General features: G+C 39.7%; 1 protein-coding gene across 1 annotated transcript; it reads right to left on the reverse strand.

Annotated features, from left to right (window-relative positions):
• Positions 1-1,740: 1,740 nt before the first annotated feature.
• LOC104486401 (protein-glutamine gamma-glutamyltransferase 6) lies at positions 1,741-21,017 on the reverse strand. Its single transcript, XM_086760457.1, has 13 exons — positions 20,918-21,017; positions 15,602-15,775; positions 15,159-15,398; positions 9,121-9,239; positions 8,229-8,357; positions 7,886-8,066; positions 7,491-7,626; positions 7,003-7,106; positions 6,671-6,913; positions 4,955-5,272; positions 3,790-3,953; positions 2,911-3,035; positions 1,741-1,891 (listed from the first exon to the last, which is right to left on the reverse strand). The coding sequence occupies exons 1-13, from the start codon at positions 21,015-21,017 to the stop codon at positions 1,741-1,743; spliced, it is 2,184 nt and encodes a 727-aa protein (XP_086616583.1).
• Between the last annotated feature and the right edge of the window lie 576 nt (positions 21,018-21,593).

The raw sequence follows: 21,593 nt of genomic DNA on the forward strand, positions 1-21,593 counted from the left end.
GACCTGTGGTTGCTAGTTACTGTTTTTGTAGTAATGTCCTACATAAGCATCTACTTATGACTGCTTCAATTGCACAATCTTTATTCTAATTATGCTTATTTGAATCTAGTGAGTGGCTGAGGAAAGATAATAAACAATATGCTAGTGCCTAAACTACTAAGAGAGGAAAACATCTCAAGTTTGGTCTAAAGAAGGAAATGCTGTCTTGAGTAGACAGAAGAGATTTAATTTTGGATGGTTTGGTTTGTGTCAGTTTAGGTTTTTGGAGACTATACGTACAGAGGGCAGGTATAGACAAATATACATATTGTACAACATGGATGTATGAGACATGGAGTGATCTAAGTAGATTTGTAATATGTTAGTGTTACTGTCACTCAGTAGCATTGTGACTTTGCATAGCATAAACCACTTTGGCCTGCAACCAAAAAGGCATATTAATTACCTGCAATTTAAACTTATTTTTAAAAAAGGAATCTAAAGTTTTGTAATGGTTTCTTGTGTATTTCTTTCAGTAAAAATTTGTGATCATGTCTGTATGCATGAGACTCTCTGAAATATTATCACCTGTCAGGCAAAAGATGTCCATTATCAAACTTGTGACAGCACTGTGGTTCAGAATTTTGGCCTTACTAGTTCTGCTTTAAACATTCTATAAGTTGAACATCAAGTCTAAATGTTCGGGCTTTGCAGAGCTGTTTGTACACCATTATTGCCTCAGACTCTGCTTCTGAAGTGCAGCCCAGTGGTTACTGTGCCCTGAGAGTCATTAACTTCCATAGCAGTCCCAGGAGCAGCTACGTTGCCTGCAGTAACAGAGAATCCTTAAGGCTACCTGAAAGTGCGTTTCGGGTGAGACTTGAAGCGTTAGGACAGAAACCTGCAGCAGAGGCATCTCTAAGCAAACGCTGTGACAAAGATGTGGAGTAGGGGCTGCCTGTGTATGAGTTGCATGGGGAAGGTTTGAAGACAAGTGTGTTCCTTGTCTCCAGTGACCTTATGCTGGTGGGCAAAAAGTGTTAATTACCTTGTGTTGCTGGACTTCTGTATTAATGCAGACTCTCCCTGTGCTTCATGGTGTTTGGTACTCTGGCTCGTTAGATAGGAATTAAGTTACTGATTTGAATATGCGCATGTGTTGTTGGCTCTGTGACAGGCCTGTGCCCACAAGGCTACAGAAATATTGTTGTGGATCCCAAACATTCCTTTTTCCAACTTTTGTAGGCTTTTTTCCTCCCTATTCACAGAGTTATAGGTGTCACAAAATACAGAAATTAAATGAACAATGGAGAAAAGGTTCTACTTGTTAAATGAAGGAAAAAGAACTTTCCCCAGTCTCGCGCTTTCTCGTAACATTTCCATGAAATGTACAATTCATTACAAAAGAATACAGTTATATGAATAGTTTTTATTTATTGCTGACAATTAAAATGTGGTCTGTAGACTGTATTAATTATCTGATGGAAAAGTCAAAACCAGGAGCTTGATGCAGTGAGATCTGATAAAACAGTGGAACTATTTCTACAAGAAAGGGGCTTCATTTTTCTGGAGAAGAGGACAAAGCAAAGCAATGCAATTACAGACTAAATGATTAAGCATTATGAAAGCAGGAAACTTGATTCTATCGTAGCATAAGAGGTTGACAATTTTTGTGGAAAGTTTCTTGCTGTCATCACTGTTCCTATACAGAGGAGAAGGTCTTGCCATGTTAGTGCTGAACAGGAAATTGAGTCCATGACATTATGCAGGTGCTACTGCAATGGTTACAAATCCCTTAACGTGTGAAAACTTGTCACAAGAGAAGTCTACTTGCAGCTGTAATGGCCCAGTCTTGCGAGGTGTGAATTCAAAATAAATTTTTGATCTCTCCCTCGCTCCCAGTTGTGCCAGACTGAAGGAAAAAAAAAAAAAAAGAAAATCAATTAATTTGGGCTGCATAGTCTTTCCTTAAGATTCCCGGGAAGCAGAACTGTATAACAGCTAGGGCACCAACAGTTACTTGAGACTTGGTTTTTGAGAATTACTTAGGGTTTGAGGCTTTGTGTAGACTAAGAAATGAGAAAAGATAGTACCATCGGCATTCACTTTTGAATAGACTGATGGAAATGGGGAGTGCTATGTCATGCCTCCATGTTAGGGCTAGGTACAAGTTTGGATAGTCAAAATAAACTCAGAATAGGAAAACTCTGATGTCAAAAGGTCAGCCCTCTCTCCAATGCCTGCTTGGCTCACATCCATTTTGGCAGTAAAATGATTTTTATAATGGCCAGGGTGCTTTGTTTTGTGTCTCCTTTTGGCGTAAATTGACTTACTCTTTCACTGGAATGTTTTCCATATTTTTATGGATTATGTCCAAATATTTCCACAGCTATTTTATAATAAAACAAGTTTTAGGAAATAGGAATACTCAGCACTGAGTCAATACATAAAGCAGCATAGTCTAGAGGAAAAGAAAGAATAGAACATTTTGCTCTTATGCTTTGAAAAGGCATGATTTTCTTCTACTGTAAAGTTTGGGCTGAAATGAGGGGAGCTATGGTAGTGTCTTATTTATTTGCTTTAGCTCAGGCTTATTTTTGTAGTATTAGAGTACTGTATATAAAAATAGAAACACAAAGCCAAGCTGTAGAAGAAATATCAGCAAGATAAAATAATTTGACATGCCCATTTGCCTTCCCAGGAAGGATGAATGTTAGCAGTTTTTAGTTGTTAAAGAAGTTCCTGTGTGGAAGAAATTAATACATGAATGACAAATTATATGATCTCAATATACATTTGGTGGCATTTTAATTTGCATAAATAGAAAATATGAAAGAGACAACTCAACCATGATTTTTTTTCTTATTGAGAAACTAGACATGTTATTGGTCATGTTGGAAGCACTGAGTAAATGCTACATCTTTCACTTACTGTATCTTGACCTGTTGATTCATCAAAGTCACTAGTAGTATACAGCGGTTCACAGGTTCAGGGAGGGGATTGGCATATGAGATCTCTAGAGTAACAGCTTTGTTCACTACAACCCGATGAGGAACCTAAATGACAAAGACACATTTCTGATCACTTGCAGTTTTACACTTTTCTGGAGTTAGACTTCAGTCAAACTGTAAGCAGAGCATCTCTCATATGTGAGGATGAATGGGATATTTGTAGGAACAGTGAAATTTAACTGACAGTTGGTATGCCTTTCCTAATACTTGAAGCTGGATTAGTATTAGCTAAATAGTGCTGTTAAGCTGTATGCAGTATTTTGTGCACAATTTCCGTGAAACAGAGCCCTGACTATACAGACACATCTCATTAAACCTGTCTGATCTTTGGCTTGCTGAGTGGCTTTTTTTTTTTTTTTTTTTGACACATCATTAATTAGGATTAAAGTGTTAAAACAATATAAACTGACCTTAACATAGAGAATTAGAATTAAGGGTTTAAGTCTGTAGTTTGGGAGTAGGCAAAGTTGTTTAAAGGCAACACAAGCACTTGCCAATAACTAGGATACAGATGAAATGAAAACAAACTACGTGAACATAAAGCAGTGGCATGCAACTAGGAAATAAAGAAGGTAACAGAGCCATTCTGAAGAACGGGGGCAGATTCAGGCAAAGATTCAAAATTGGTCTATTGCATGCCTACTTTCTCAATTTAAGCAGGCAAAATTTTATAGCAACATCTGAAATTGCAGCCTAAATTAATGCATTTATCCCCAAATTCTCATCTCGGGATCTGAGCTCCAGAAAGACTCTTTAATTCTTTCTGTCTGTTCAGGACATCAGGGAGAGAATTGTTTACCTTAATGATAATGTTTGTGTCTTCTAAAATGATTGTCTTCTCCACCAACAACTTTACTCCATGCATGTGCATGACTTCACACAAAGCAGTAACTTGAATCCTTTTGTCAGTAGTCAGATATTTTCCATAATAAGAATAAGGGATCGTTAACTGGATGTGTTTCCCTGGAATTCAGAGATATATTTAGGAACCATTACATTCTCAAGGACTGCTAGAAAGAGAGAGTTATTTGTGAGGGTTTTTGAAATTAATGAAGAGAACAGAAGATAAGACAGCTGAAGTCCACTTATATTTCTTCTTTGTGAGACTGGTTGTGGGTTTCTCCCTTCTGGTGATAGTTTTCTACTTTAACTCATTTGGCCCTTACAGTTTTGACCGGAAGATTTTGGCCTGAAATGGAGGGAATCTGCTTGTCTGCGTTTTTCTGGATTCCTGTACCTTTGTATTTCTTATGAGAGTTATAGCCGCTTTTATCTATTTCCTCTTTATATCCTATTTGTTTTACCTCAGTCAAGAATAAAGTTTGGGTCAAGTTTCCCAGAGATAATTTTCAAGTGACCTGCTCAGCTGCTTATTGTTGCAGTCCTACAACTTTTCTGCTGGGTATAGAAAAAATGTTTGTCTTTGCAGCCCCTGGGAATGAAAAAGATCAAGTAATAGTTTTAATAGCCTTATACCTTCAGAAGAGAGATAGAGTTTCATTGTAACTTCTAACCTTTGTCCTAGTTTATTTCTATTAAAAAGTGGCCTGTTGAGTGCCAGAAAGCATACATCAGACTTTTAACATTAAAAAAAAAAAAAGAGTAAGATGTGGTGCTATACATATAATAATCACCACAGACAAGACACATACACATGCACATATGAACACACATAACACACATATATATATATAGTGTTGCTTCTGGAGCTATAATATAAATGTAGCCTTCTGTATAACATATCATGAGACCTTCAATTCCTGGTTGAACTAGTGAAAGTTTTCAGAGGGGGAAAAAGCCCCACAACATGTAAAATGTAGTCATAAACAACGCAATTAATAGATAGAACAAATAGATGCACTGCAAGGCTGAGAGAGATGTGATACTGATGTTTCTTCCTTCCAGTTGCCTTCATGTGGCTAAGAAGAGGGCTATATTAGCTCCTTAGGGACATTAAAAGTTACCTTGTTTAGAACCAAGATCCACAGAAGTGGTTGCTTTCAGGATCTCTGCCACTGCTCTCCTTGTGTACAGGATGGTTGATGCACTCATGTCCACCTTCACAGTCTTGTGGTCAAAAGACAGGTTGTTGAGAATTAAAATTAGGGTAATGTCTTCTCCAAACACTGGAGGTTCAGCCAGCTTGAATTTCCCAGAGATCCCAGGGTTTCTAATTGTCTCTGAAGATCTTTCATCTCGAGATTCTGTGTTTCCTTCTGTGATGTTTGATCCAAATATCTTGGCCAAGGCCTTTTTATAAACTCGTCTTTCTTCAGAAGAACCTGGTCAAAGGAGAGAACCAACTAAAATTCATACTTTTGTTGCCATTGCATCTTCTCTTTCAGAATTATATAGGGTGTCAGCTCTGCATCACCTAGAAATATGCAATACCTAGAAGTTCCCCATATTTATTAGGCCTTTGTTCAGGTTTTTCACAGGAAAGTAATAAGGTGAATAAGTCACTAAAAGGAAATATGAAGCATTTGCTTAGGGGGCAAGATTTCTTTTTCTTTGGTCCGAAGGTACAGTACTGTGATAAGCGTTCCTTTGCTAATCTGAAGATAATGAGCCTCTGTTATAAATGTGGTTGGACTAACACCATGTGGAGTGAAGTATTGACATATGGCCACTGATTCTGAGTGGCAAACTTTAAAAAAGTGAAATACATCTTCCCTTTATTTTTTTTAATTAAATTTAATTAAAAAAAAAGAAAGAAAGAGACTTTGAGCCACAAACATTAAGCAAACTATTATATGAAATCTATAACTTTAGATTTAAAAAAGATGGAAAGACATAGATTTTTGAGGGAAGATAAAAATATTCCTGCAAACATATGGCTGTGCAGTTCTTAACATTTGCTGCTTTGTTTTCCTAAGTACAGATGAATGGCCCTTAGTCCCTTTACTGTTTCCTAGTAGATTTATTTCGAGAATCCAATAATGTGGAGGCTGGGATTGCAAACACATAACAACTGAATGGCTGGGTAGCTGATGGCCAGATGTCAGAGCACAATCACAAGAGAGCAGAACTCTGTGAATTTATACAGTCAGACAGGGAGACTGAGGGAGTCATTCCTCTTGGGAGCGGGATGTAATGGAGTCCCAAAAGGAAGGATGAGGAGCTGGAGTGGACACAGCAAAAAGAATTTATTTGCTGAAAGAGACTGAGCATGAGCTCATATGGGAGATGGATGTCTAGTGTTACTGAGGACTGGAGTTTAAAGTTTTGGATTAGTGGTTTGATTGTTGCCCCACTCCCTCTGCCAGATATGCCATGGAACTGTAACTTCCCATACTACATATCTGTGCACAGTTCATGATACATGATGGACTCAGTTGTAAGACTTTTTGGTATGACAGCTTGAGGGTTTGTCTGCCTTGGGTAGTAAAACGTATTTTATAGCCCTATTTTGTGTATATATTACATTTTGTACTTCTGTGTAAGGGACTAAAGTATATTTTGTATTGTGCCTTACTAAGGAAACTACTAAATACACAAGCTCAGAAATATAATAGCTATTGTATTAAGACAGACATCTAAGAACACTGGCAGAAGTGTTTTCTGAAGGAAGGGGAGAGAGGTTCAAACAAAACAGGCTACCCATCCTAGCTTCCTAGTACCAACAATTCAGGAGGAGGTAATTGCGATAACAAGGAGATAATTTGTGATAATTCCTTTACCTTCTGGATATTTGTAATTATAGGTGACATCCACACGGGAATTGCTGCCCACAGCTTTGGTGCTGATAAACCTGCCAATTATTTCAGTATCACAATAAACTCTTTTCTTAGTTCCATCATTGTATACAATCCATCTGTTGCAATCGGCATTCACCTCAGTGTACACAAATAAGGTGTCATAATCCAAGTCTACATCTCCTTCTTTGATGGCTATGACAGATGCAGGGCCACACTGAAATAATCCTAAAATGGGGGGGGGGGGGAATCAAACTTTTAGTCATGCTTAGTTTGGAGAAGGAATGTTAAGTCCTGCTAAGAACTTAGACTGTTACCTTTGCTTTGTTCTTGTGGAGTCGCATCTAAAACCTGCCATCCATTGTATGATGTTCCCAGATCTGGGCGAACGAACCAGCTTTCGTTCCAGACGTGATAATCCCTGGAGGCAAAGAACAGTGTCTAGAAAGCATAGTAATATAGTGTCATACAAAATTCCAATTTGAAAGGAGTAGGAAATTTTGTTTTTTAAAGAGTCTAAGATGTGACACAAGCTGTCTAGTTACAACAACTCACTACCTCTTTCAAGGGATAGATTCACTGCCTGGTTATGAGGGACTGCAAGAAAATGGGGCTGGTTAGTTGTTTGAAGTAACTGTTATCTCAAAACCGTGAAGTACGTTTTCTTTCCAAATGTCTAATGTATTAATTTAGATATTTGTATTAAGTTTTGTTCAGTTAGTTGCTTTTGTACTACTAGTGTTCATGTTTTTAAGTCTCACAAATCCTCTCTATTTATTGGTGAGAAGCAAAAAATTATATTTACCATGTGGAATCCTTGCCGATATTAAGACTCTTTCCAGAGCTGTCATAGTACTTATCAATACTCAGGTTTCTATCCACATCATGGGCAGAGTTAAAATTTGAAACCAAACGAGTTGGAATCCCCAAGCACCTCAGAACTGAAATATATAATTAAAAACAAACAAACAAACAAAAAAGAAACCAAAACACAGAGCCAAACACAAACAAACAAACACAGGTTTAGTTCAGTGATTACAAATATCTGAGAAATTAAGTGTCTAAATATTTTGTGGTTCTTCAGCATTTGCAGTCTTCAGAGCACTGTTCATCTTGTAGAATTAACTGCTTGTAGTTTTGATAAAACCAGAGATCACAAATGCCTCCATTTCACCACAGTCCTCTATTCTTAAAGCTTACCTGTACACATCACGCCTGCAAAAACCCAGCACTGGCCATACTGAACGGGCTTGTAGTTGTCCTGACGCCATTTCTGAAGGATTACCACGCTGCCATCCCATCTGGATGGATTCTCATGTGAATTGAAACTTCCTTGCCACTTTCCCAGGAGAACTCCATTATCATTATCATTTCCATTAATCTAAAAATACGCCGATTGACAGAATGCACAAAATCAATTGTGTGTAACACACTATATCTAGTTAATTATATTGCTTAAGGTACAGGTAGCTGAGTTTCAGTGGTGTAACTAATGCTTTCTGCTTATGCATGTGGAATTCAGATTAAGTTGTCCATTTCTTACCATAGAACTGATTACTCGGCCCACATATTTAGGATCTCCTCTTCGGGATACATCAATGGCTGGGTCCTGACGATAGTACAGGCTCAGATCAAGCATAGTGAGACAGATGTTTAGAAGCTGATCTTGAAACTGTGATCAGATAAGATAAACTTGTAAGAAAATAGGTAGTTTCTCAAACAGAAATAGAGGCAATTCTACTATAGTTCCTCCTTTCTAAGGTATTCCAGCCCAAAGGTGATAGAGACAGTGAGGCACAAAGACAGTAGTGTGCAGTTCATGCTGTGATACTGGCTAAAGACAGGGCTAACTAAAGAAAGCAAAAATCTGGCAGGATGCCTTTTGCCAGCAGAAGAGATGACTGCAGTAAAACTAAAACTGCCAAGCTTATTCTGACTGCAGTAATTAGATTCCCTTGAGTTATATCCCTGGAAACATTTGAGGCCAGGTTGGATGGGGTGTTGAGCAACCTGATTTAGTTGAAGATGTCCCTGCTCCTTGGAGGGGGGTTGGACTAGTTGACCTTTAAAGGTCCCTTCCAACCCAAACCATTCTGTGATTCTATGTTGGTGTCAGTTGTGGCTCATTGTAACTGTTACAAAAACAGTGAGAGTGTTCGAGCCACACAAGTATGTTGTCACTTGTATCGCTTTGATCACAGATGAGGTCCACACTTGTACCATGAGCTTCAAGCATGTGTAAAAGTCAGTCCTAGCTGCAGTGCTGTGCTAAGCCATCTCTCACGCCAAAGTCCTATTAGGCACACAAGTGACTAAGCCACAAGCCAAGTTTATTCAATTTTCATATAAATAGGCATACCTACCAGAGAGGCAAATAATAGAGAAAATGCTATTGGAAACAGGATAAGAGCCCAAGTGAATTTGTTATGGCTTACTTGTCCATAGTACCATCCTCTTGCTTCAATGTACTTTGCATTGCCCACAAAGATTATTCCGTTTTCATTTAGAACATATTCTTGTCTCTCATTTTCATCAGCCATGTAGACATCATCACCTGAAAACCAAGTTGGACACACTTTTACACTTAAAGCTGAGGATGCTAGCAACCTTTCAAAAACATTTGTATCTTGATTTACTGTGGGGAAAACTTTGTGAAAGTATTTGCTTCCCACAGAGGTTTAGATTGTTTCAATCACTCTTTAGGTAGCAATATCTACCTAGTTCTGTGTTTAATTTCATAATATTTAAAATTATTTTCTGAAAGCTTCAGGCTTTCAGGAAATAAACATAAAAGTCAGCTTTTCTATTTTATTGAGTCAACTTCTTCACCCTCCTATAGGAGCTTCCCATCCTTCCCTTCCTGCAAATAAAAAGATTGTGTAATTTGTTTTAAAAACTGTATCACATAATATAAGTCTGGTTTTTTTTAATTTTTTTTTTTTTAAATATAAATCATCACTCTTGATTCCCAAGCTTTTGGGCCAGCATAGGCCTAGAGAACTCTGTGCAGTTCCAGGTGCTGCACTTCAAGTTGTGGATCAGTTGGAAAGACTGAGAGGAGCACTGAGAATACTCAGCAATCCTGAAAATATAACTTATGAAGAAAATAGAACTTATGAAATAAATCAGAATTATTTATGGTAGAAAAAAAAAATGGGGATAAGGAATGGACCAAGCATGGTAATCAGTTCCAGAAATTCTTGTGAAGAGGATGGGGCACGGGGGGAGGAAATCTATTCTTAGTGTCTATTGTATGTAGGATGAAATGCTGAAATTGGAAGAAAAAAAAAAAATGGTTAGTTAATAAGGAAAAATTCTAATGGAAAGGCTAGTGATTAACTGGATTCAATTGCTGGGGGAGCTACTGGGGCTTCCCTAATGGCTGAAGGAATTTCAGATCTGTTGGGAATGACTTAAGTGCTAAACTGAACCTGTCTTAGAGAATGATATGGGACTAGATAACTTTCTAAGATCCTTCTAGCCCTTTGAGCTTGTGATTCTGAGCAATCTAAATGTCTTCCTAAAATCACTTGAAGAACATAATTTTTTTTTTTTTTCCCTAAGGTTTATATACTCTCAATAATAATGTTCTAGAGCCAGTTCTTTGAAGAAGTATACTTAGACTTTTTTATAATAACACTATTCCTACCAATAACTCGGAGCAAAATTAATGTTAGTTAAAAGGAGGACAAAAAACCCCACAACACACCACAACAGATCTCTTCCTTTCAAGTATGACTTAACAGTGACAATCTCTTCTTCTGTTCCTCTCAGCAGACAAGGAGAAAAAAAAACACAATTAGCCAATGATAGTCCTCTCTTTGACAGTTATAGAAAGATAGACCACTGTCGTAGTTCAGCTCCAATCGGGACCAGACCACGCAGTCTCTCTCTTACTCCCCACACCCTCGACAGAATAGGGGGAGATAATATAAGAAAAAAAAAAAAAGGCTTGAGGCTTGAGATAAGGACAGGGAGAAAATCCTTAAAATTACTGCTATGGGCAAAACAGACTCGACTTGGGAAAACTATTCATTTATTACTACAAACAGCAGGATAATGAGACGGAGAACAAGATAACCTCCCCTCACCCCTCCTTCTTCCCAAGCTTAACATTATCTCTACTACCTCCCCCCCCCGAGCAGCACAGGGGGGAAGAGGGAATGGGGGTTGCAGTCAGTTCATCACGCGTTGTTTCACGCCGCTGCTTCATGGTCGGGGGAAGAACTCCTTGCATTCCTCCTCTGATCCATCGTGGGGTCCCTCCCACGGGCCACAGTCCTTTGTGAAACTGCTCCGGCGTGGGTCATCTCTTCCACGGGGTGCAGTCCCTCCAGAACAGCTGTCCCAGCAGGCCCTCCACAGGCCACAGCCACCTTCAGGTATCCACCTCCCCTGGTGTGGGGTCCTTCATGGGCTCCAAGTGGATCTCTGCCCCTCCGTGGACCTCCATGGGCTGCAGGGGGACAACCTGCTCCACCATGGTCGTCACCACAGGCTGCAGGGGAATCTTGACCAGGAGCCGCATTACTCCTCCCCCTCCTTCTGAACTGACCTTGGGGTCTGCAGCCGTTCCTCACAACAGGCTGGCAGACGCCTCTCAGGATCTCTTCACATCATCCATCTCATCTCCTCTCCACTTCTTGCAGCCAGGCCAGAGCGAGTTGGGCCCAGTCGGCCACCTGGCAGGAGGCCAGAGGGTGAGGCCTGCAAGGCCCATGAGGCCTGCGCCTCCCCCTCTGTGCCTCTGCCCCCACTCAGCTTCTTCACATCTTCTCTTCTCTTTTTTTTTTCCTTTCTGTTTTCCCCTTCTTAAATACATTATCACAGAGGCGTTATCATGGGACATTCTGCTACCAATGGCTCGGCCTTGGCCAGCAGTGGGTCCGCTCTAGGCCCGGCCAAGTCCACCGGACAAAGGGGAGCAACTTCTAGCAGTTTCTAGGCCCCCCCTCACTAAACAAAACCAGAACAACCACTGTAGACCTAATCCTTTATTAAATTAATTATTTTCAATAAAAATACAAAGCTGTTATATATTCTGTTCTGTCATTCTGAAGTTAAAAGTTTATCCTGGGATAGTAAGAAACAAGCGGGATATAACTTTCTATGGATAGTTTTTAATCAATATGGAAGTATGCTTTTGAGCATAGACATACTTCTAGTAATTTCTTCTCATTGTCTTTGCCATAGAAACAAGTGGCAAGTATCAGACACTGTGATGGTTTAGCCCGAATCACCACACAGTTTCTCGCTCACTCTCCCCCTCCCCAGGGGGATGGGGGAGAGAATTGGGAAGGAAGGAGAACTCGTGGGTTGAGATGAAGACAATTTACTAAAATAAAAGGGAAAACTACAATAATAACAGAATATAAGGATATTAAAAATATACAAAGTGAACAATACGTGTTTTCTCACCACCCAATGACTGATACAGCCCATCCCGAGCAGCGATCACGGAAAACAAAACCAAGCAGCGAGCAAAAGGGAGCCAGCAAGGTAGGGGGAACGATGCCAGCAAAAACAAGCAGGAAGGATGGATGCCAGGAAGGCAGATACCCACCCTCGCCTGCCCCCACTTATATACCAGGACAGACACCTAGGGAAAAAGACACATTCTACAAAATTCTCAAACCTACATATCCTTTTATCCACTAAAGCTTTAGAATTGACCTGTTCACTTGTGAGCTATAGATAAGCAGTGTATGATCATTCATTTAAGTTATGATTTACAGTCTTTATTCTAGTAGTTCACTGTGCATTCCTTCAGTAGCATTAGGACATAATGCATCGTTATCAGAGACTGCCTTGCAAGTGTCTTAGATTTCTCTTTAAATGTCCTTAAGAGACTTTATAAATGTTTAAACACAACTTCTGTTTCATCCACAGGTTTGAAATATATGTTGGTGAATTAATAAGCCTATTAGTTTGTTGCCATTATGGCAAGATTGGTATCCTCTGTGTTCAGATTCTGTATCTATTACAGATAAACAATCTGTGAAACTAATTACTTTCAGCTTGCTAAACTAGAAATTTTCTCTTGTCCAAAAGGTTTTTAATGTGTTCAGTTATCCTAGTAACCCCTCACTGAACCTGTTCTAATTCATAATTCCTGTTCAGGAAAGATTAACAGAAAGAAAATTCCAAATGAGATCTTATCATAGAGTCATAGAATCTTAAGGTTGGAAGAGACCTCCAAGATCATTAAGTCCAACCGTCAACCTAACACCACCAAATCTACTAAACCATGTCCTGAAGTGCCATGTCTACACGTTCTTTGAACACCTCCAGGGATGGTGACTCCACCGCTTCCTTGGGCAGCCTGTTCCAATGCCTAATCACTCTTTCAGTAAAGAAGTGTTTCCTAATATCCAACCTAAACCTCCCCTGCTGCAACTTGAGGCCATTTTCTCTTGTCCTATCACAAGTTATTTGGGAGAACAGACCAACATCCCTCTCCCTACAACCTCCTTTCAGGTAGTTGTAGAGAGCAATGAGGTCTCCCCTCAGCCTCCTCTTCTCCTGACTAAACAACCCCAGTTCCCTCAGCTGCTCCTTATAAGACTTGTGCTCCAGACCCCTCACCAGCTTTGTTGCCCTTCTCTGGACGCACTCCAGCAACTCAATGTCCTTGTACTGAGGAGCCCAAAACTGCACACAACATTCTGAGTACAGGGGCACAATTGCCTCCCTACTCTTTGTCACCTCCTACAATGGCATTAATATTTAAATCTGAGTAACTATTTCCTCTTACACAGTTTAAGATTGTATTTGCTTTTTTCAGGGCCATTTCACTTTGGTTCTCACTCTTTGATTACCAAGTACTTTCACATTCTTCATGATTTCCAGCTGGTAAGTCTCCTACTGTTATTTCTCCCTATTTTACTTCGTACTATTGTATCTTATATCTTCTCAACTACTTCAGTTTCTAAGATCAGCCAGTTATTTCTGTGTGGTATCCTAGCCCGTCTGTGTATGGACAATGCTGCTTAATGTCAGTATAATCAAAGTCAGTAACAAACCACTTGATCAGAGTGTTTTTTCAGATGACACTTAAGGATCCACTATTAGATTTCCTCCAACCCAGTGCTTTTCCTTTTATCTCTAGCCCTGACTGTTTCCTTGTAAGTAGTTCTTTACTGATATTACAGTTTATGAATTCCTGTCTTTTCTAGCTTAATAAATAAGCTCCCATGTGGAACCATATCTACAGACCAGATGGGCCTTTTATCCTTTGCTGAGAAAATACATTTTCTATTTCCCTTCTGTATGACACTTACTACAGCTGTAACATACCCTCAACCTGAATCTGTTCCTGTTAATGAGGATCAGGGAGCTGATCTGAATGAGCTACTCTGCAGAAGCTCATTCAGTAGCATAGCGCTTTAAGGATACTTACTCCCTTTTGTTTGCCAGTGGTCATTGCATTGTCTGATAAATCTGGAGGGCTCTTCTGCAAAATCATTAGTTTTAAATTGGAATGGTGCAACCTAATTTTTCTTAGTTTTCACCTGAAAACAATTTGTCTGGTCTCATGAGTACCACTGCTACTCTGGTGTTCTAGTTCAGGAGCTGTCAAATATTTCAGTCCCTGCAGTGTGGTTTCCATCAATTGGAAGTTACACCACAAGTGATCTTTCAGGAGGTTCTGGGAAGGCTTTTTCCCTCAGGACCGTCTACAGAGACAGTCAAGAGATTCCTGAACATAATTCTAGAATTATTTCTGCCTTCCAAGACATGCTGAGCTAATTAGCACCTTTTTTCATTCTGGCTTTTCACATACTTGTTAGTGGCCCTTGACTAACATATGGTCACAGAAGAAAATAGTGGATGTTTGTGGTTACTTTTCTCTTTCATAAGCTGTTTAGTCACTTGGCTGGCTATGAGCTCCCTTAACTCTAGAGTGGTACATTTTAAGGCTAATCTAAGTTTCTAGACTATCACGTATTTCCAAAATCTGAGTTTAGGAAATTGCATTTCTTCTGCAATGTGCTGAGACTGCAGAAATAAAAAATGGAGCAGCAAGAGATGTCCCTTTTCAACCCATGATGAAAAATATGGGAAGTGCTAATCTTCTTCACGCTAGCCCTCTATCAGTTTTAAGAAAGTTGAGCTATTGTCTTCGCAGTTAACATCTACAAGAGCAGTCTTGCTTTGATTTAGGTGCAAGTCAAAGACATTACTGTATGCTTGCTTCAAGTTCTGAGAAGCACATGCACTTATGCAAGTCATAAGTCTGAGGAAAGAGTCATCCCATATAGCACACTTCATTAAGATAAAAGTGGGGATGAGTGGGTGGGGGGGGCGGTGCGGCAGCAGCTTTTTGATGTAGTAAAACCAGATCTCTGAACAGATAGCTGAGATTACTGCCGCCGATGACCCAAAGAGAGACAGCTTGGGGGAGCAAGCTCACTGTGCAGATATGAAAGCAAATAAGTCAGTTACGTTCAAGAGCAAAGGCATTGGTACCTACCTGGGCACCAAGGGTTGAAGAGCAACACAAACTGCCCCAGGAATCTGGAGAAGATCTTGTTCCCTGAGGTTACCTGGAGGATGAGATTGTATCGTCCAATGACAGCATTGGCTGGGCTGGATATTGTAAAGTTCATATAGCTGGACTCGCTGGGTCCTTGGACAGCACTCCAGCCGCTTGCCCCCACCTCAGAGAGGTTAAATACAGCCTTTGTATGATGAGATTCTGAGGGGGATGGTCCTGCCAGAAAAAAAAAGAGGTAATTGGTTTCCATTCCAGGTGTGGCTTCAATATTAAACTTGCACTTGAAATGAGCACATTATGGGGGAAAGCATTATAAGTACATGAAGAAAAATTGCATCTCTAAATAGCATAAGGGGAGGAGTAGAAGGGGTGAAGATTACGGTTCGTTGAGAACATGGAGTAAGCTAAGGGAGTGTTACCTATTTCAGTGACAAATGCTAGGCTCTCCCCAGTCTGCTTTGGTCTGTTGAAGTACAGGGTAATAGTGAAGGCTTGTCCTCGCCTCACAGTCAACTCGGTGTTGGCATATCTGTCAGTATGGTGTGTGCTTGCGTTTACTGATGGCTGCCAGCTGATATGTGTTGGTGTCAGATCTGTAAAACAGAAGAAAAGACATGAAGCAGCAGCCATTATGGAAATAAGTCATTTGCTGGTGAGTGGCATGATGAGGTTGCTAAGAGCAGTTATCTTTTACCAGAGGAAGGACAACTAAAAAGGAGACGCTCCATTAAATTGATTAAGTCTAGTGGTCAATAATAAACATTTTTGCTTGGGTTTTGTTACAGAGCTGTCATAGCACTTATAGAGAACTCGTAGACTTCCTGTACAGTGCTGGATGCTGTTTTATCATTGGACTTAGAAAAAAAACTTACAGGGGCAAATCAGTGTCACTTCATTGTCAGCACCAAAGAGTGGCCTGTAGCCCCTCTACATTTTCAACATATATGTTTTTAGGATCATAGAAATGGCTATTAGGACATTTTACTTTTCCTGCTTACATCCTGATGCCATTTGGAGTAGAGTAGGGAAACATGCATAGTGAGAGATCATCCATCTTATATGAATGATCAAGAGGTATTTCAGGACATAAATCAGAGCTTTTGACAATAAGTCTGACTGAATTTAGTTCTGTTCAAAGTGACAAATGGACCACTGTGATTCCTGTTCTAGTAGGCACTACCTCCATGTCCTAGAGGAATTTTGATGACTTACATTGTGCTTGGTGTTCCCTGACATCAAGTGTCCTCCTGCACACATGCTGCTGTTATGGTCTGTGGCTTAAAAACCCATAAAGTGGTTCTTGCCACCTGAAATGCTAAACTACCTTTTTGGCAAGTGAGTATTTTGATGATCTTCCTTGCAAGATTGTTTTCCCCTCTATAGTTCATGTTTTATTGCCACGCTCAAACTTGAGTAGTTATACTGTCTTCAGGAGCTCTGAGAAGCACCATCCTCTGTGTTGATATCTGCCCTATGAAACTCCATGGAGTACACCTGGAGAACTGTGTTGCAATATTTGGCAAACGCTCAGGGCAAGTACCTTGATGAAGATTATTCCAAATCACTTTTAGTAATGCTAGTATCATAAATGCAACAAGGTGGGGGCGGGGGAGAGGCAGGATGGGGAGATGTGACTGCCACCATTTTAAAGAGAATTCAAAAGAAAACAGTAACAACAAAAAAAAGAGTGGGATGGAAAGGATGGATTAAGGCCTATGGTATCGTGCACTATTATGGCAGGGATCATCAAACAAGCTTCCGAGTCTCTCTCATACCATATAGCATAACAATGAAATACTAAGTCAGATCTGAAACCATATAGCTGCATATTAAACTACAATTTACATATAATCTTTGAAGAAGAGGAAAAGTAAAATCTATCTTATGCAAAAAAAGTGCCATAAATAAATTGAAGGAAGGATAGGGTTTTTTTTATATGTAGTCTAAGACCACAAAGATATAATGTGAATAAGCATTGACGGGCTGAAAAAGAGCCTCCTGCTTTCCCTGCAAAGCAACATTTAAAAAACTGATTTGAAAATGTTTATTTCATCATTAAGCAAGAGAGAACCCTGCTTTGCAATTGTCCAGTTCAATAATAATCTTCATTTTAAACTTTAAAAAGCAGAGATAGTGTCATTACTGTTTTCCTTTGTTTTAATGTGTCTTTGAATTCCCATCTACGTGCTCCACGCTCACGGCTCCATTAGGATGGATTATGTGGGTTTTGTTAATACAAAGCATAACACGTATCTGAAATAGCATTTTAAAAACAAAGGGTTTAGATGGCGTTGTGCCTGGTGCCTTTTGAAGTAACGGGAATTTAATTTTTTTTTTCCCCAAAAAGAATCTTCTTCTTAGCTCAAAAATTATTCTCAAACAGGTCTTAATAATAACAACATTAAAACTTTGAAAATGAATGCAAAAATAAATTACAATAGCAAATTTCCTTCAGATAAGAAATCTGAGCAGATACCTACAGGGCACATATCCTAAGGAAACAGTCCTGAATAAAGCACCTGCTGAAGGGAAGCAAATGACACGCAGAACTCACCTGCCATTCCCTCAGCTTATGCGAATTGCATACACCTTCTACTTTGTTCTTTGAGGATGTCCAAGTCACATTAATCATAAAAAGAAAAAACTCAGCAATCTTTTAGTGCTGTCAGCTGAAATTTGAGAGAAGGGAGAGGTAGTTAGCAGTTGTTATTAATACCTGTAGACTTGTCAAATGAATTAACTAGTTCCTATAATATATGTATGTTTAATGCCAATGTTCCTACTCAACGTGGGTGTAATTATGGGAGGGGATGCCAAAATTATTTACTCAGAGGAAATGCATTCTCTTGAATCCCAAGACAAGAAGAACTTCCTACAAAGGATAATAGGTGTGCCATGAATAAGTTACCTTTAAGGATGAGGAAACGGGGAGTGCGGTGGGATGTAAAAGCCATATGAAGAAAAAAGGAGCACTTCCTCATTACTTAACTTCCAGATTGGTTAATATAATGTCTAGTTTTGTTTAACAGCTGTGAATTGGTTTTAGAGGGATTTTTTTTTTTGGTCTCAAATTATCTCCAATGTCCCTGACTTATGTAAAATGATGAACTCCCACCAGAAACAAATGTCTGTCTACCTGTTTTATTAGCAAGCTCCATGCTACTATTTTGGCAAAAGTTTTATTTAAAAAAAAAAAACCAAAAAAAACCAACCAAAACCCAAACTATTAACCATGAGTAGTTTTTTTAATCAGTGCAAACTCTAAGCCTGTCTGTCTTCACAACTGAGAATATATTTCTTTTTATTTTTGTACCCTTGCTTGAAAGTGTACAGGTAATAAAGTGACATTGTTGTCAGGAGCAATATCTATCTGTTTAAGATTCTGCAGCTCCATTGATCACATTTAGCACTCAGCAAAGACTTTAAAAGTAAATTAGTACGAATTCTAAGTTACAAAGAAGAAAAAAATAAAAAGAAGCAGAAATTAAACTCCAACAGTTATTTCTAAGGTTGATTTTACAAAAAAAAAAAAAAAAAAAAAAAAGGCTGCTTGCACTTTTCTGAGAAACTTTGTTTTGATACCACAAAGACTAAAAGAGTACTTATGACATTCATGCTACCCCTGTCCTGAAAGAAAAACACTAAAACTTTTCACACCTGGCAGCAGTATATCTGGTATGGTGTATTTCCACTTACATTATAATTCAGAGGTCCTTGCTCCTCTTGGAAGTTTCTGGGATGTTCAAGCTGTCAAAATTTGTTCCGGGAATCACCTCAAATGGATTTGATTGCTCTTCAGACCTGCTTCAGGTTGGTCTTTTTCTCTTTTCCTTAATTCATATTCCTTGGAAACCATAAGAGCCACAAGCCTCTGATGTTTCCTGATCTTCACACACAGCCCTAGTGACAAACCGCATCAACCAGTTCTTAGGTTCAGGCATTCAGTACTTACAGTGGTTGCTTCAGACATTAAACATTGCTCCCTCTGGAGTATGACTGTTTCCTTTCTTCTTCCTTGCTACTCACATAAGTAATTAAATCTCAGAACGCTTTTTCTGTCTTGGCTGCAACCACCTCATTTACCTCTGTATGACACACCCACAGTGGTGTTCACCAAGGCACTAGAACCTCTCAGACTGGCCTACATCCCAAATTGGCACCTGCCAGCCCACACCTTCACCACAGCAAAGCATCAGCTTTTGTAATCCCTTTGGAATGCAGCAGTCATGGTTCATAAGTGGCTAATGACTTCACATTGTCACAGGTGTTTTTCCTAGCTCAGTTCCACCCACCCATCATCCAAAATGGTTCAAAACATTTTGTTCTTCCTTTTCCCTTTTCTTCAGAGCCTTGGAATTGCAGGACAGTTTGTTAACTTTCAAAGAAAAACATACTCTTTTATTTCAGTCATCTCTTTAATAATTTTTTCTGTTGTTCAAGTATGGCACTGTCATATCCTCAGGGTAACCATAGTACACCTGCCACTTGTATTGTTGCTACTCTTTACTAGAGAGGCGAGATCAGTATAACTTCCACGAAAAACGTTGCAGAATCCCTTCTGTGGAGTGTGTATCCAAGTAGGCACACAGTTAAGTAGACACAGTAACTTCATGTGTGTCTGAAGCGTTGCAGGCAAAGGGTGTTGCCTTCTTTTTCACTCACCTAGAGGTCAAATTTACAAGCTTCTCTCAATTCATTTGACTTTAGCGTCGCCCGGTTGTTTTCCCACATATATGAGATGTAAAAAGAAGTCATTGAGTATATATCCAGATGCTAAATCCAAGGGTATGCTTAAGCTTGAACTTCTATTGTTTGGTCTATGTGATAAGAGCTCTTGGCTTTGGTGAGCCTTGAGGAACATTAGCAGAAAAAGAGAGGGTACCACTGTGTATCCTCTCCCTGGCTCATCTCATTGCATGTCCAGTAAGGTCTCGTACTGACATCATGTGACTGGCAATGGAAAACTAGGTGGCTGCAAGTGCCCTCCTAAAGCAGTTTTGCAGGCTACAAGGACAAAAGTGGTTTATAGCCAATCTGAGCTTGGGCTGCTCATGTAACAGCGAGGAGTTTCTACGGCAAGTCACAGGTAGCCTGTGGTGGAAGTCGGGGCACAGAGCTGGCTCCAGGCACTTGTTAAGATTTTACTGGCTTCCTGGCCCAGCAATCCAAGGTGCAATAGAACAGTAGCTTGACTTCCCATTCATTTCATGTACATAGATTATTTTCAGTCAGAGATTGACTTACTGTTGTACAATTGGCCATAAACCAAGTCACTGGAGTACACCTAGTTCACTTGTTCCTGGAACCCATCTTTTGGCCCATACCTATCCTCCCATAAAGGGTTTAAGTAAGCTTTAGTAAATGTGGAACTCTGAAACATTACTTCCTGACACACAATCTATAGTGAAAAATTCCTAATCCTTCTGTCCTGGTTTCGGTAGGGATGGAGTTAATTTTCTTCTTAGTAGCCAGTGTGTTTTGGATGTCGTGTGTGAAGAATGTTGATAAACACCCTGATGATATGAGTTGTTGGTAATGAGACCAAGGACACTGTCCAGTTTTCTAAGTCTCGCTAATGTGCAAATGCAGGAAGCTGGGAGAAAGACAGAATAACTGACCCAAACTGGCCAAAGAGAGTATTCCATGCCATAAACGTCATGCTCAGTATGTAAGCGGGGGTTGGTTGGCGGGGCGGGTACCTGCCTTCCTGGCATCCATCCCACTTTGTCACTCACTGGCATCGTTCCCTCTACCTTGCTTGCTCCCTTTCACCCCTTTGCGTGCTACTCTGTTTCGTTTCCATGATCGGTCCTCGGGACAGCCTGTATCTGTCATTGGGACATCAGGTGGTGAGAAAACGTATGCTGTTCATTTTGTATATTTTAATATCCTTATATTCTGTTATTATTGTAGTTTTCCTTTGCTATTTTAGTAAACTGTCTTCATCTCAACCCGCAAGTTTTCCTTTCTTCCCAATTCTCTCACCTGTTCTGCTGGGAAGGGTGAGTGAGAAACTGTGTGGTGACGAGGGCTAAACTACAACAGCTTCTCAAGTTTAAATACCCTTAGACTTACTTAAGATTATCTCCCCTTTGATTCCCAAAGAAGACTTTCAGCACGTGCAAAATATCAACATGCAAAAATATCATGTATGTTGAACTAGGCAATTATCTCAACATGTTTGTCAAATGTCTCTCAAAATGGACACTACCCAAATTCCTTCTGAACCTTTCCTACGCCTCATTTGGTCACTGTGATTTACCAAAAAAGGAAAACTGTCAGGACAGACTTTGCAGCAAAACAAAGCTAAATTACATAAATCATGCAGCTCATCCTGGCTACTTTCTGGTATCACAGTTGCAGTAGGGAGAAACATCACTGTATAAGGCTTTGAATGTGAAAAAATGAGTT

This window comes from Chlamydotis macqueenii, chromosome 16 (assembly GCF_036417535.1).
Source record: "Chlamydotis macqueenii isolate bChlMac1 chromosome 16, bChlMac1.mat, whole genome shotgun sequence".
Lineage (NCBI taxonomy): Eukaryota > Metazoa > Chordata > Aves > Otidiformes > Otididae > Chlamydotis > Chlamydotis macqueenii.